Source organism: Rhipicephalus sanguineus, chromosome 1 (genome assembly GCF_013339695.2).
Source record: "Rhipicephalus sanguineus isolate Rsan-2018 chromosome 1, BIME_Rsan_1.4, whole genome shotgun sequence".
Classification (NCBI taxonomy): domain Eukaryota; kingdom Metazoa; phylum Arthropoda; class Arachnida; order Ixodida; family Ixodidae; genus Rhipicephalus; species Rhipicephalus sanguineus.
In genome coordinates, this window is record NC_051176.1 from 172,970,206 (window position 1) to 172,983,012 (window position 12,807).

Here is a 12,807-nt window from a genome sequence, read left to right on the forward strand (position 1 = left end):
TTCTAAGCTAAGAACTTCACTCTTGAAAAAATTGACACTATTTTGATATTTTCTTGACATTATAAATTTATATTTGAAGTTAAGACTGATACAGCAGAATTTCTACTAGTGCATACAATGCTTCCACTGGAGAGTTCCTATGATTAAACAATGCATCCATGAAAATTCAAGCTTGGAACATGCCAGATGCGAATGAATGCAGCAGTCCAAAGAATGTACCTAAAAAAAAAGGAGCCACTGACTTGATGCAGCAACACAGAGTGTCTTGAAGACCTTCAGAAAAAGCTTGTGCAATAAAGTAAGCCTTGTGACCCAATATGTGCTGTTGTAATTAACTTTCAATATAACAAACTGATAAAACAGCATGTCTATAGTGTTTCGCTATAGCAGTAGAAGGTTGGGCCGCTAAATGGGAAATGAAAATCAATGAATCTAAATCAGTCATGCTCAGGCTTACCAAGCGAAAAAAGCACGTTATTAAAGGTAATTACGAAATGAATTCCACCACTCTCACCGAAGCGGACACGGTAAAATACTTAGGCCTAACAATTTCAAATGACTTAAGTTGGAAACCACACGTAAACCAGATTTGTACAGCTGCAGAAAAAAAGTTATGGTTCCTTCGCCGCAAACTAAAGCTAGCAACACCATCCGTTAAGCTGCTTGCATATTTGACCTACGTAAGACCAACGCTAGAGTACGCCAGTGCAGTATGGGATCCGTTCCAATCGGGGTTGACAAATCGCATTGAAAAAATACAGAGAAAAGCCGCTAGGCTAATTTTATCCCGGTATTCTCGAAATGACTCTGTCTCTGAAATGCTTCGATTGCTTGAGTTGCCTACGCTGGCTCAACGCCGGAAACTTGCTAGACTTAAATTTCTTTTTATGTTATCAAAAGGACACTTTAATATTGAAACTAAGCCCTATCTTGTTTCCAGGCAAACCAGCAACGTCAGATCAAGCAATCAATTTTTGTTCTCGGTTCCAAAATGCTGTCTTGATGTGTACGCGTATTCTTTTTTTCCTCGAACGATAAAAGAGTGGAACGAGTTGCCAGTGTCTGTATTGACTTCAACGAGCATTGAAAGTTTTGAAGAGCGAATTAAAAATCTATTACAAGAATGATTATTGCTAGTGTTGTACGTACATTGTCATGAGTTCTCATGACGTTTGAAATTCTGTAGTTTTCTATTTTCATATTGCATACTGTAACATCGTCACATAATAATAATATCTGGGGTTTAACGTCCCAAAACCACGATATGATTATGAGAGACGCCGTAGTGGAGGGCTCCGGAAATTTCGACCACCTGGGGTTCTTTAACGTGCACCTAAATCTAAGTACACGGGCCTCAAACATTTTCGCCTCCATCGAAAATGCAGCCGCCGCGGCCGGGATTCGATCCCGCGACCTTCGGGTCAGCAGTCGAGCGCCATAACCACTAGACCACCGTGGCGGGGCTGTAACATCGTCACAATGCCTGTCTATATGTTTTTTTTCCTACAGTTTCTTATTGGTTTTTGAAAAATATGTATTCTTTTCTACAGTTTTGTTTTCATTATACTATGTTCTACTTACTATATTCTGTGTTATCATTAAAATCACTGTACCCACCCTGTTACGGCCATGACGGCCAACAGTATTTGGAAATAAATAAATAAATAAAAATTTTCTTGAATTCAGTGTGCAGAAACGAAATAATGAGATGTCAAGTTTTTCAGAGAGCTATGTATAAAAAAAGAAAACACTCACCCCATTAACCAGCACTAGAGTCCAAAATTTATTGGTTCTTCAGAGAAGTTGATATGCCAAAGTTTATTTCTGGCAAGTGTATTTAACATTTTATCAGTTTTTGCTAAAAATTATAATTACATTTTTACAAACCCCCTCAAGTCTCCATGGTCCTCAGTCTCTTCCACACTAATAGCAATGTCCTTGAAAGCAGTGTGTGGCGTGCAAAATTATTTTACCTAGTTTCCATATGTTTATATGGATGATCCTTATACATGAACATCATGAGTGAGTGAGAACTCAGCTGACAAAGTGCACCAGCACAAGGTTGTGAAAGGATCACTGCAATGTACTGGAGAAACAGTCTCACAGCATGAACACTCAGCACACACATGAATATAACACAAATGTCACGATAAAAAGAGGGAAAAAAAGAGCACGGCCCCTACCATTTATAAGAGGTACCTTGTCTGAAGGAGAGCATAAGAAAATCATAATTCTCTACTAAATGCCCAACAGAATGAACGGAGAAAACTAGAGCACATTTACAAATATTTCTATATTTCATATTTCCACCACTTCCCACATTGCATGCCAGTTCAATAATTGTTTGCTGTTTTCTGTTGTCTACTCCTTGTGCCATTCTTTTTTTCTTTATCACTTAGTGAGGCACTTGCACCAGCAGATCACCTTACCTCCACGTGTGATGATTGGCACTTATCTGTTTCTTTCGGGCTGTGCACAAGAAACTGTAATATCCACCTTTTCTTTCTCTACACAGCATAAAACACAGGGGCAGCCACTGCGAAGCTTCTTCTCACAGACAGGTGAAAGAGTTTTTTGCGCCTATTTATAGTTTAACAAAGGAACAGATAAGGACCACACATTGCACACAAAGCATGAGCTATCTACTCGTGTATTTCAGACTACCTGCCGTTTTTCATGACCAGATTCTGCTTCGACACGGCCTGATTTAACTTTCATCACTTCCTTGTCACAGAAAGGTCCGCTCTGACGTAACAGAGTGGCCCCATTTCCTGAGCACTGGGAGCAGTCAGTTTCAATATCCGCATTAAAATTCGATGATGAATATCTGAAGTGTAACTTTTTTTATTTCTAGAAAATGGGCATGCCACAAATTGTCACCGACTGCAATTTCCTAATGTAAACAGCTGCCCTAATTTAATTATTCAAAAAGTTAATTAACAAGTTTTTGTTGATTAGTCACAACAGTGTTATTATAGCTGCGATAAAATATTTCCACCTCAACAGAGAGTTACGTGTGCAGAAACGACAGGAGCCTGAATGTCATAGGATTTTTATAAGAAATTGGTATTGCCTGTAAAAAACACCCTGCATAAACACTGCCAGTTTTTGTTTAATTGGAAAACTTGAATCTTACTCCATTGCATGTTCTTGCATTAGTGTGTGCTTATCATTTAAACTTAATGTTCTAGCTACACTTTTGCTCATGCAGTGCTTTCTTGAAATTTGTATTTTCAGAAAAGTTTCTGTAAAAGAATAATATTTTTTTTTATAAATTGCAAAAAAAGTGTGTGGTACAAATACCAATTTATGGCACGGTGACAATGAAAGAGACAGCTCATGTTCCCATTGCCATAGAGTTGGCAATCAGAACCAAAAATGTGGTAATGAGCAAAGAAGAAAAGAAAGAAAGCTTGAAGAAAAAAACAATGCAACAATACATAAAGACACACCAACCAGCCTTAAAGCTAGCATCCACACATGGGGCAGCAGAAGAGATGTCAGACATAACCCCATGTTGGAAATGACCAGCTTCGTGGAGGTGGTAGGTTAAGCAGGTCAAATCTCTTCCATAGCAATGCTTCATTGGCAATTTACTTCAATCACTCACTGTTTAAATAGCTGGATGTTAAATTTATCACTATTTAAATGACATGTCATGAATGTACTAGTGCAATAGAGACACACTAACTACCTTAAAAAGTGTTTTCTTTATAATACAAGCACACCTGACATGAAACACTGATGCATGACAACATTGTCCACTGAGTTGCAGTTTCCTGTATGCTGAGCGCAGCATCATGCTAAGGCTCACTAATATGTTGAGATAAGTTACTAAAGCCACAGTCTTGTCAACAAACCACTCACTAACATAACATAAAAAAAGGTAAACATCAAATGTCAGTGGACGATTATGTGAACGTCCCATAGTGTTTTCAAGCTTGTGACAAGAGCCAGAAAGAGGATCAACCCAGGCTAGCAATTAGAATGAGCTGTTGTTTGCGAAGGACACCGAACACCTACTTTAAGAGCCATTACAATGTCTAAAACTGTCTACTGCAAATCAAACTCAGCAGTGGAAGTCATAAATGGCTTCTACACTGAGATAAGTGCAGCACCAATCTAATTTTGAAAAGAAAGCATTGCCTTATGACTTATTTATGGCATAATCCAGTATCAGTGCTGTAATGCCATTGTGTGTATTCAAACCCATAACTTTATCCAAAACCAGTTCAATTTATAGGAGCATAGTACGATCAATTCGGTTACTTCTTACCCCTTACGCAAGATAAAAAGACTTTTCTTTACATTACGTACAGCTCTTGCAGTAAATTAATGTCTGCATAACTTCTGCCAAGGATGAGCTGACAAGCAAGCCCACCACTGCCATTTCCTGCCAGCAAGCAATACCACTGTAGATAGCATTTGTGCCACATTCTTGTTTACTGAACTGCCTGAGAACCATGTTATTGAACTGTAAAAATGTATATTTCGCTATGATGAAACTGACATATGGAAACCACCCTGTAAAATTTGTACTCTGCTTTGCTCACATCTCGATAATGTATAAGTTATGACCAGCTTTGTCATATGGCTAATTATTCTGCTGTTGCCATAACATCACCTAATTAGCCGATGCATAATGAAGTGCAACAAGATAGTTGTGCCACAAAGAACATTATAACTCCCCCTCTACACCACCAGCTTCTCCTTCTATTCTTAAGAAGGTGTTCTATAATCAGCAATGCATAGCTCAACGATTCTTGCATAGCTACAGAAAACAAATGAAAGTATGTGCCCTGACTAAGGCTTATCATCTTCAAAAGGCTTATCATCTTCAAAAAAAGTTATGAAGTGTAAAACAGCAACAGCACCGATAAGCTGGCACTACACAACCATTAAATTATGCTATTTCCTCCTGACATTTTAGAATAAACATGCTTTGATGACATGCAGGGCTACACCTTTCAGATTACTTAATCACACATACGGTACAGCAAACCCTTTTACAGACACAGGTAAACAAAAAAATTACATTACGATATGCACAGTGGTTGCCCAATCTACAGAAGATTTACTCCCAGCACTTCCTGATAGTGCTACAATTCAAATGCAAAAGGCTATCAGGTCAAAATATTCATCTTAAGAGCACAATTGCAGCAAATAAGGTATTGTAAAATGCCAAGAACCTAGGACACCACAATGCTCAGACATAACAGGATGGGGACCTTTAAAGTTTTACACGACTACAGTACATACCGTGGGTACTACTAAGTATGTACTGTAGTACATACTCAACTAGTCCCCACGGTGGTCAAAATTCTATAGATTCCTACTACAGCACCAGACTGACATTTACGAGTATTACCCGCCTCACCTGGCGCAAGTCTCTTCGTGGTAAGTCACGATCGGAAGACAGGAGACAGTCTGCCTTGCCGTGCCCCAAGTTGACTGACTGGGACATGCCAGGTGGCTCATCAGGAGCACCTGGTCATGACATCATTAAGCATATAATAAATCACAAATCGGTAAATATTTGTTTACTGTTTTCTTTTTAATATGCCTTATACATTGACACAAAAAGAAGCTTAAAAACTTTTTAAAGGCATTTCTTTGTCTCTTTCCCTCCAGCAGTATCATGAATGGCTCAGCCTCTACCCTGCTAATTCCTTATTTCTCGCTTTTTCAGCACACTGTGTGCTTGATTGACACATAATTTTAAGCCAGTAACAGCCAATTTTTTTGTGCTTTTTTTATTCAATGGCAAACAGCGCAATAATCCAGGTAAACCAGCAACTTCAAGTTCACCATTTACATGTAGTTACCTTCTTGAGGCAAGTATGACTGGGGCTATTATGTATAAAAGTGCATTTACATGTCATAATAATAACTGTTAGGGTTTAACGTCCTAAAACCACAACATGATTATGAGGGATACCGTAGTGGAGGGCTCCGGAAATTTCAACCACCAGGTATTCTTTAACTTACACCTAAATCTAAGTACACGGGCCTCAAGTATTTTCGCCTCCATCAAAAACGCACCTACCGTGGCCGGGGTTCGATCCCGCGACCTTAGGGTCAGCAGTCGAGCACCATAACCACTAGGCCACCGTGGCGGGTGTGTATTTACATGGAGATTTTTCCATTTACAGCTGCAGCTGTAACTGCACACAATTTCACTGAACTACAGATAAGACTTTAGTTCGTACTACAATGTCTGCTAGCAAAACAAAAGTAAATCTTTATATCTACGTATAGGGGTAGAAGTATGTTATGGCTTTTGATGTACATATTTAACAGATAATTCTTTCAGATGACTTAAGAAATTCTTTCAGAGTTTGTTTAGTGGTCTGAACTGCATACAGCATCAAGCATTTGTCCTCATTACATTTCTTTAATGCAAGCACTTGATATGCATAACACATTGCTCATATAAAAATAGTTCCGTTTCACTACTCTGTAAGCAAAACACTTTTCTTACATCTGATGAAAAAAATCCATAAACAGGGGATGGGTGCTCGAGCCGACGTTTCAACAAGTGGACTTGTCTTCTAGTTATGTATTCTAGTTCATCTAGTTATGTATACACAGTTGGCAAGGCATTAGTATACTGTAGGCCACACAAAATGCAAGTATACAAAATTTAATGTAACCTCTAGACACCTCCAGAAATGTTTGTCGTTCCATTATTATACTCCTAATACTTGGCAGCTGGCAATCTGAAGCTAGAACTGTAGACATAATCAAGACACGAACTGGTTTGACTAGTGCAATGCAGACATAACAAGTGCAGCGCCCTAAAGCAGCAAATTTATACCGCCAGCAATTAAACCCGATCGAAATTTATATGACAAAATGCAGGGGTGGAAAAAAAGAGAAAACTTGCGTCCGCTAACTGGGACGATCCAGGCACATAAGCATCACCACTTGATATGTGTACGTTATCGAGGCCAGCTATTGAACTCTAGCCAAAACGACTGCTAAACCGGAGGGGAAAAAAATTAAACTATTCTGGCAAGACCACAGAAGCAACAAGCTAATGCCATACGTGCGAGTCCGTTATACACTATCCCAGAGCTGTTCTCGAAAGTTGTTCTACTTTCGACGTCACGAGAGCAAGGCAGGGCAAAAACAAAAGTTCACATGCACAGTTGTTTGGCCGGGGCTACAAGGCAAGCAACCGCGACAACAATATCAACGACTCTGCGATGTCCCTTGCGCAGCATGGTACCAATAGCTGCAGTAAAGACAGGTTCAAAAGAGCCAAACTAAAGATTAGCACGGAGAAACTCGCACTCCGTTACACAGTCCAGAGGAGCACGTATCGACAAACTAGGGCACCATACATAAGTGATTGAAGGTAAAGAAGTCGAACCATTGATGTTAAATTGCGAACCTGCAGTATCAAACCTAATTGAAATAACAAGTTGCTTACCTGAATTTTTGCCTGCACCGCCGAGATACATGATGGGGTCTCTTGTAGAATCTGAGATCGAATGTGAATTTGCAACCCAAGGCAGCCGACTACGCTAGTTGAAGGGCAACATCGATGTTGAAAACGGTCGCAGCTAGCCTAATTACAACCATAACTCGCGAGATCATCGTAAGGGTACAGGCTCTGAACGATGATCCGCCGCCAAAGTTAACGTGGTTATGTGTGGGCACCTCTCGACTCTACTATGTGAGGAGTGAATCCAAGTCCCCGCATACCCGCCATGTCAGCTATGACGCGGCAGCCAATACTAAAGCCCCCGTAGGACATGATCATTAATTGGACGCATTTATGTACGCTCTACACCTTCTACAAACGGTAACCGCAGTCCTCACACAACTACACACGGCGAATAACCAGCGCACTTGCACCTCAAAACGCCAGAGCACGGAGCGGCTAAAACAAAAACAAATCTTAAAAGTCGGCGCACGAGCCGAGTCTCTAGACGAGGGGAAAGGGCACCAGCTAAACGCAACGCAAGCAGGCCGAGAGTATTTTATTTTTTTAAATATATATAATGAACTAATTACTGAAACAATAAAACCCATGAACAAGTTGTAATAAATAGATAGCGGGCTCATTTTTTTTCTCTGGGTTGTTCGCTAGGTGGTGCCACAAGCATTCCGAAACAGAAACCAACAAAGGCTTTCGGCGATCGATACATCCTCGCGGAAGCAGACCACTCGGGAATGAAGTAGCAGCACTAAAAGGGAGCAATTAAAGGCCGCTCTCTTCCTGATTTTCGCATCCCGTTGAGTGATACCAGATCACATTGGTCCTGTCTTTTCATTTGCGGTGCAATTCATTTGACATAATTTTAGAGACATGGCACAAAAGAATGTTAGGCACTTTGTTTATGCATTATTTGTTATTATTTATTTATTTATTTATTTATTTATTTATTTAATTATTTATTTATTTATTTATTTATTTTAACCTTGAGTAGACTGGCACGAGTGGCAGTAATGCAGTGCAAAGCGACTGTAAGCATCGAATGCATTACGGCATAAATAAATAAACAGCCAAAATCATGTAGGCGCGGTAATAGCTTAAGCATATATAAAAGGTAATTTATTTGACTGCCCCTGGTAGAGAGAACTTTACAGTGTTTGTACGCGCATGGCAGGGTGGTATAGGTCTAGTACGTGATATCGACAGTTTGGCCTAGAAGAAGTTAAACGGCGGGATTGACCGACACCCCAGGTGAAAATTTCCTGCTGGTTCACTACTGGTTCCAGTACTGATGGTTTATTAGCACATTCCCAGCAGCTACTGGAACCAGTAGGTGATGGAACCAGTAGGTGATGGAACCAGCAGGCGATGGAACCAGTAGGTGATGGAACCAGCAGGCCACGGAACCAGTAGCTGCTGGTTCCAGCGCAGTGTGCTCCCCTCAAGAGTTTGTAGTTCCATTGATGTAGCTTTTTCAAAATCCCATTAAGAACACGTATAACACAAAAAGGTCCATTTGAAGTAATATATTTCATCTGAAAAATCTTTGTATACACTTGAAATAGTTCATTTTGCCGGCTTCAGTTTGCGATTGACATTTTGAATCTTTTTGGACAGAGATCCGCAGGAGGCCTTGATCCACAGCAGTGGTGTTTGTGTTGTTGAAGGCACCCGAGTGACGCGCATGCAATCTGTAACAAAATAAAATGTTTGATTGCCCATGCAGATCACGACTGCAGACATCTAACTTTTGCATAGCCATTAATTCCCTCAACAAAGTAGATTTAAACATATTGTTACGCTTGCGACCGTTAAGGCTAGAAGGGGCCGTTTATTACGTCGTGAAGGTGAGCTCAGGAGCAGCCAGCTAGTTAGAGATTTTCACCTCGTATTCTCCCTTTCTAACTCGGAGCGGCAAGCACGATCACTGGTCTTCGTTGTTTTCGTCCATATGCGCAACAATGTTAATTCTTTTTGTTGCACGGAGACAAAGACTCCTTACGCAAACCGGTATGTGTGCTTCGCGCATATATATACATCGCGTACTACACCAAGGTGCAATGACACTGCGCTTAATAAAGCACATAAGCGGTCGGGACAAACGTTCGCTACATATTTGAAATATATAAGCGCAACACTTACCGACAAATGGAAGAATGAGAGCTGAGGAAATCGATGTCCCTCGATCGGCACTGTCAAGACGCCGCATAGTACAGCACCAAAAACCACTCGGATATGCTGCTATTGACTCGTTACACTTTCCACAGATGAAACTGAACAAAAACTATTACATGTTAATTAATGCCGCACAGGTTCTGCTAGTAAACTCTCTACTTCGCTGCACTAGCGAGCACACACATGCAAAGAAGGCATCACGACTAGCTGTCATGTGCTGTACGAAGCTACGGCGCTACGCGATGTCATGATAATTTATACGTGACTTGTTTATAGTGCACTGTATTAATGCAGCTGGAGTTGTTTTTGTACTTCAAGAGAGGAAAATTTTCTGCCAGCACATTATTTCCCAACTGAAACTGCAAAAATTTCCAGCTGAAAATATGACTTCCCGACTCTGAAAATGCCCTTTCAAGCTAGGATTGGTTCTTATATCCAGCCAGCTTGGAATGAAAAATTCCAAGCCAGAGCGATTTCTAGCTGAAAACGATGCTTGGAAGGGGATTTGCAGCTGTTAATTCACACCGATTTCATGTGCATTGCTAGAACTAGTTCAAGCCAACTGAAAACCAGCAGGTTACCTGGTGGTTCCAGCAGCATCCTAGGAGAAAACCAATATCTTGCTGGAACTAGTACACAAAACCAGTGAGCACCCTGCTGGAACCAGTACAGTCAGCAGGATGCTTGCTGGGACCAGCATAAAACCAGCAAGCACCCTGCTGGAACCAGCAGAGGACCAGTAAGCATCCTGCTGGAACCAGTACAACCAGCAGGAAACCAGCGGCTGTCCTGCTGGTTCCACCAGAAACCAGCACAAACCAGCAGAAAACCAGCAGGAAATTTTCACCTGGGACAAGAAGAGTCGGAGTAAATAATATTTAGTTATTAAACGTAATTGCGATAAACGAGTACAGTCCTACTAAAAGGCGGTAGCGGCGGCGGACGGAGAGAATTAAGTACTGGTCGGCGGCGAATAGAAGACAGCCTTCTTTTGTGTCGGATCAATTTTATTCACGGTATATATACAGCTCCGTATGGAAACGCATCTTATTACTTTCGAATATTTCTCATCAATGGCGACAAGATAGAAGTTTTGAACACAGCGTTAAATCTAAGGGTAGCAATCTGCTAAGCGAAATCAATAGAAAACAAAAAGTATATGATGCAAAGTAATCATGCAGTGAAGCCGGCCTGCCGTGGACCTATGAACAAAAATATTTGTGAATTAAGCCAATTTCCTTTTCTTTCCGTCTCTTTGTGTATTTTTGTTTATTTACTTTTGCATAACAAAAGGGATGTGTTCGCGCGAATGCACTTTGTCTTGTGTACACAGTGTTGTACCCATGTGCACTTGTACGCTTTTGTCCGTGGCTTATTCTGTAGAGTGAATAAGAATTATATTTTCTTTGCAGATAATAATTTTGTTATCATATAAATACGATTACATTTAATGATATGTTCTAAACGTCTATTCAAAAGTAAGCCGTGTCTCTAGCAAAGGACGAGCGGGTGATTCGTGGGTCAATAACTTTGTTATGTATACCTTAACCAGTAGCGCAGACAGGATTTTTTTTTTCGGGGGGGGGGGGGGGCATTCATCCATACTTTATGTATGTTCGTGCGTGCGTTCGTCGTGTGTGCCTATATATTTATACACATGCAAGACTAAAAAATTTTGTTGAAGGTCAACTCCACCCCCCCCCCCCCCCCCCCCCAGCTACGCCAGTTACCGTAACCACCTAAGCCCGGTCCGTACTGGTATCTATATCATATTGCCCTAGCATTGCCAAGGAATAATTCTACGTTCATGTAAAGTAAAGATGCTGCACTCTGTTTCTATTCCATTATCACAACTTTATTTCGAAAAAGGACGTCTATGCACACTGATTATGCGAACTAGGTCAAGCAAAAGGGAAAAAAAGTATTTCTAATTATACGCCTTAAATTCGTTCTTCGCTAATGGCAAAAAGTTTCTCTGGCTGTGCCCACTTGGTTTTGCTCTCACACAACCTAAAAAAAATGCGTAAAATTAGCTGATCGCGTCAAAATGGTGTGTGCCTACTGCATTATTAGACATGCCGAATAGTAACGTAGCCAGAATTTTTTTTGGAAAGGGGGGGGGGTGTTTAACCATACTTTATGTATGTTCGTGCGTGCGTTTGTATGTACGTACGTGTGTACAGGGTGCCCCAGCTATCTTTAGTCAGAGTTTAAAAATATGCCAACGCACTCAATGACGACGCGACCAAATGCATGTTGCTGACTATTGCCTGGAGTAAGTCAGATATTTATGTGTTCTGATGAATTGCTTAATTAGGCCACTTTAATTACCTAACTTTTGAAGCAACGAAGCTAGGCAAAAAATTCCAATGAGAAAGTTGCAGATCGGTTTGCAAAACGTTCGATTAGAAAGTTTCTAACTTTCGATCTATTAAGTATTATAGCGCTTTTCTGCTTACTGCAGATGCCCGCGAAATAAAAAAAAGTCACAGTTTCGCCGCAACGGCGAAGCAATGAATGCGATAGCAATAAATTGTAATGTAACGCGAAGAATGGAAAGCAGCTCGAGCCCAAAGGACGCACGAAAAGAACGCACACAGGACGAGCGCGAACTAATGCGTCACAGCTCGACACTTTGAAGCGCACTGCTCAAACATAAAGCAGGACGCACGAAACGAACGAACAGGTATGCACAAGACGAGCGCGAACTAATTGTCACAGTTGTTACTTATTTCTGTTTGAACAGCGCGCTCCTTTCGCAAACGGGGCCGCTGCAGCGAGCGAAGCGAAGCACCCCACCGGCCACCCTTCTTTCCTCGAGATAAGCGCACGAAAGCGACCACGCTCTGTAGAGCGAAGAGCAACGGCGATCGCAGGAGCGGCGCACGCACGTCGCGCCATCTATGTAGCCATTAAGAAAGCATGCTGAATTACGTGGTGTATATAAATAGCGCGCCGTTAGCAGGCTGAAAGACGGTGCTGTCGTGGCCTAACGTCTAATGCGGCGGGCTGCAGATCGCGAGGTCGCCCGTTCGATACCGCGCGTCGGAAAGAATTTCTGAATTATTTTTTTATGGCTTTTCTATATATATACATACTTATACATATACGGTGAATGACGGCGACGGGGACGGACATTTTCCAGCCGAGACTGTCCATATAATTGCTATCGCAATAAAACACGCCAC

General features: G+C 41.1%; 1 protein-coding gene across 1 annotated transcript in view; it reads right to left on the minus strand.

The window, feature by feature from the left end:
- Nucleotides 1–7,921, minus strand: part of LOC119380257 (disks large homolog 5-like) — a 154,552-nt gene extending 146,631 nt beyond the window's left edge. The window contains 2 exon segments of the mRNA XM_049417805.1: nt 5,378–5,487; nt 7,436–7,921. Of these exon segments, the coding sequence (XP_049273762.1) occupies nt 5,378–5,487; nt 7,436–7,466 (141 nt within the window). The 5' untranslated portion in view covers nt 7,467–7,921.
- Nucleotides 7,922–12,807: the final 4,886 nt, after the last annotated feature.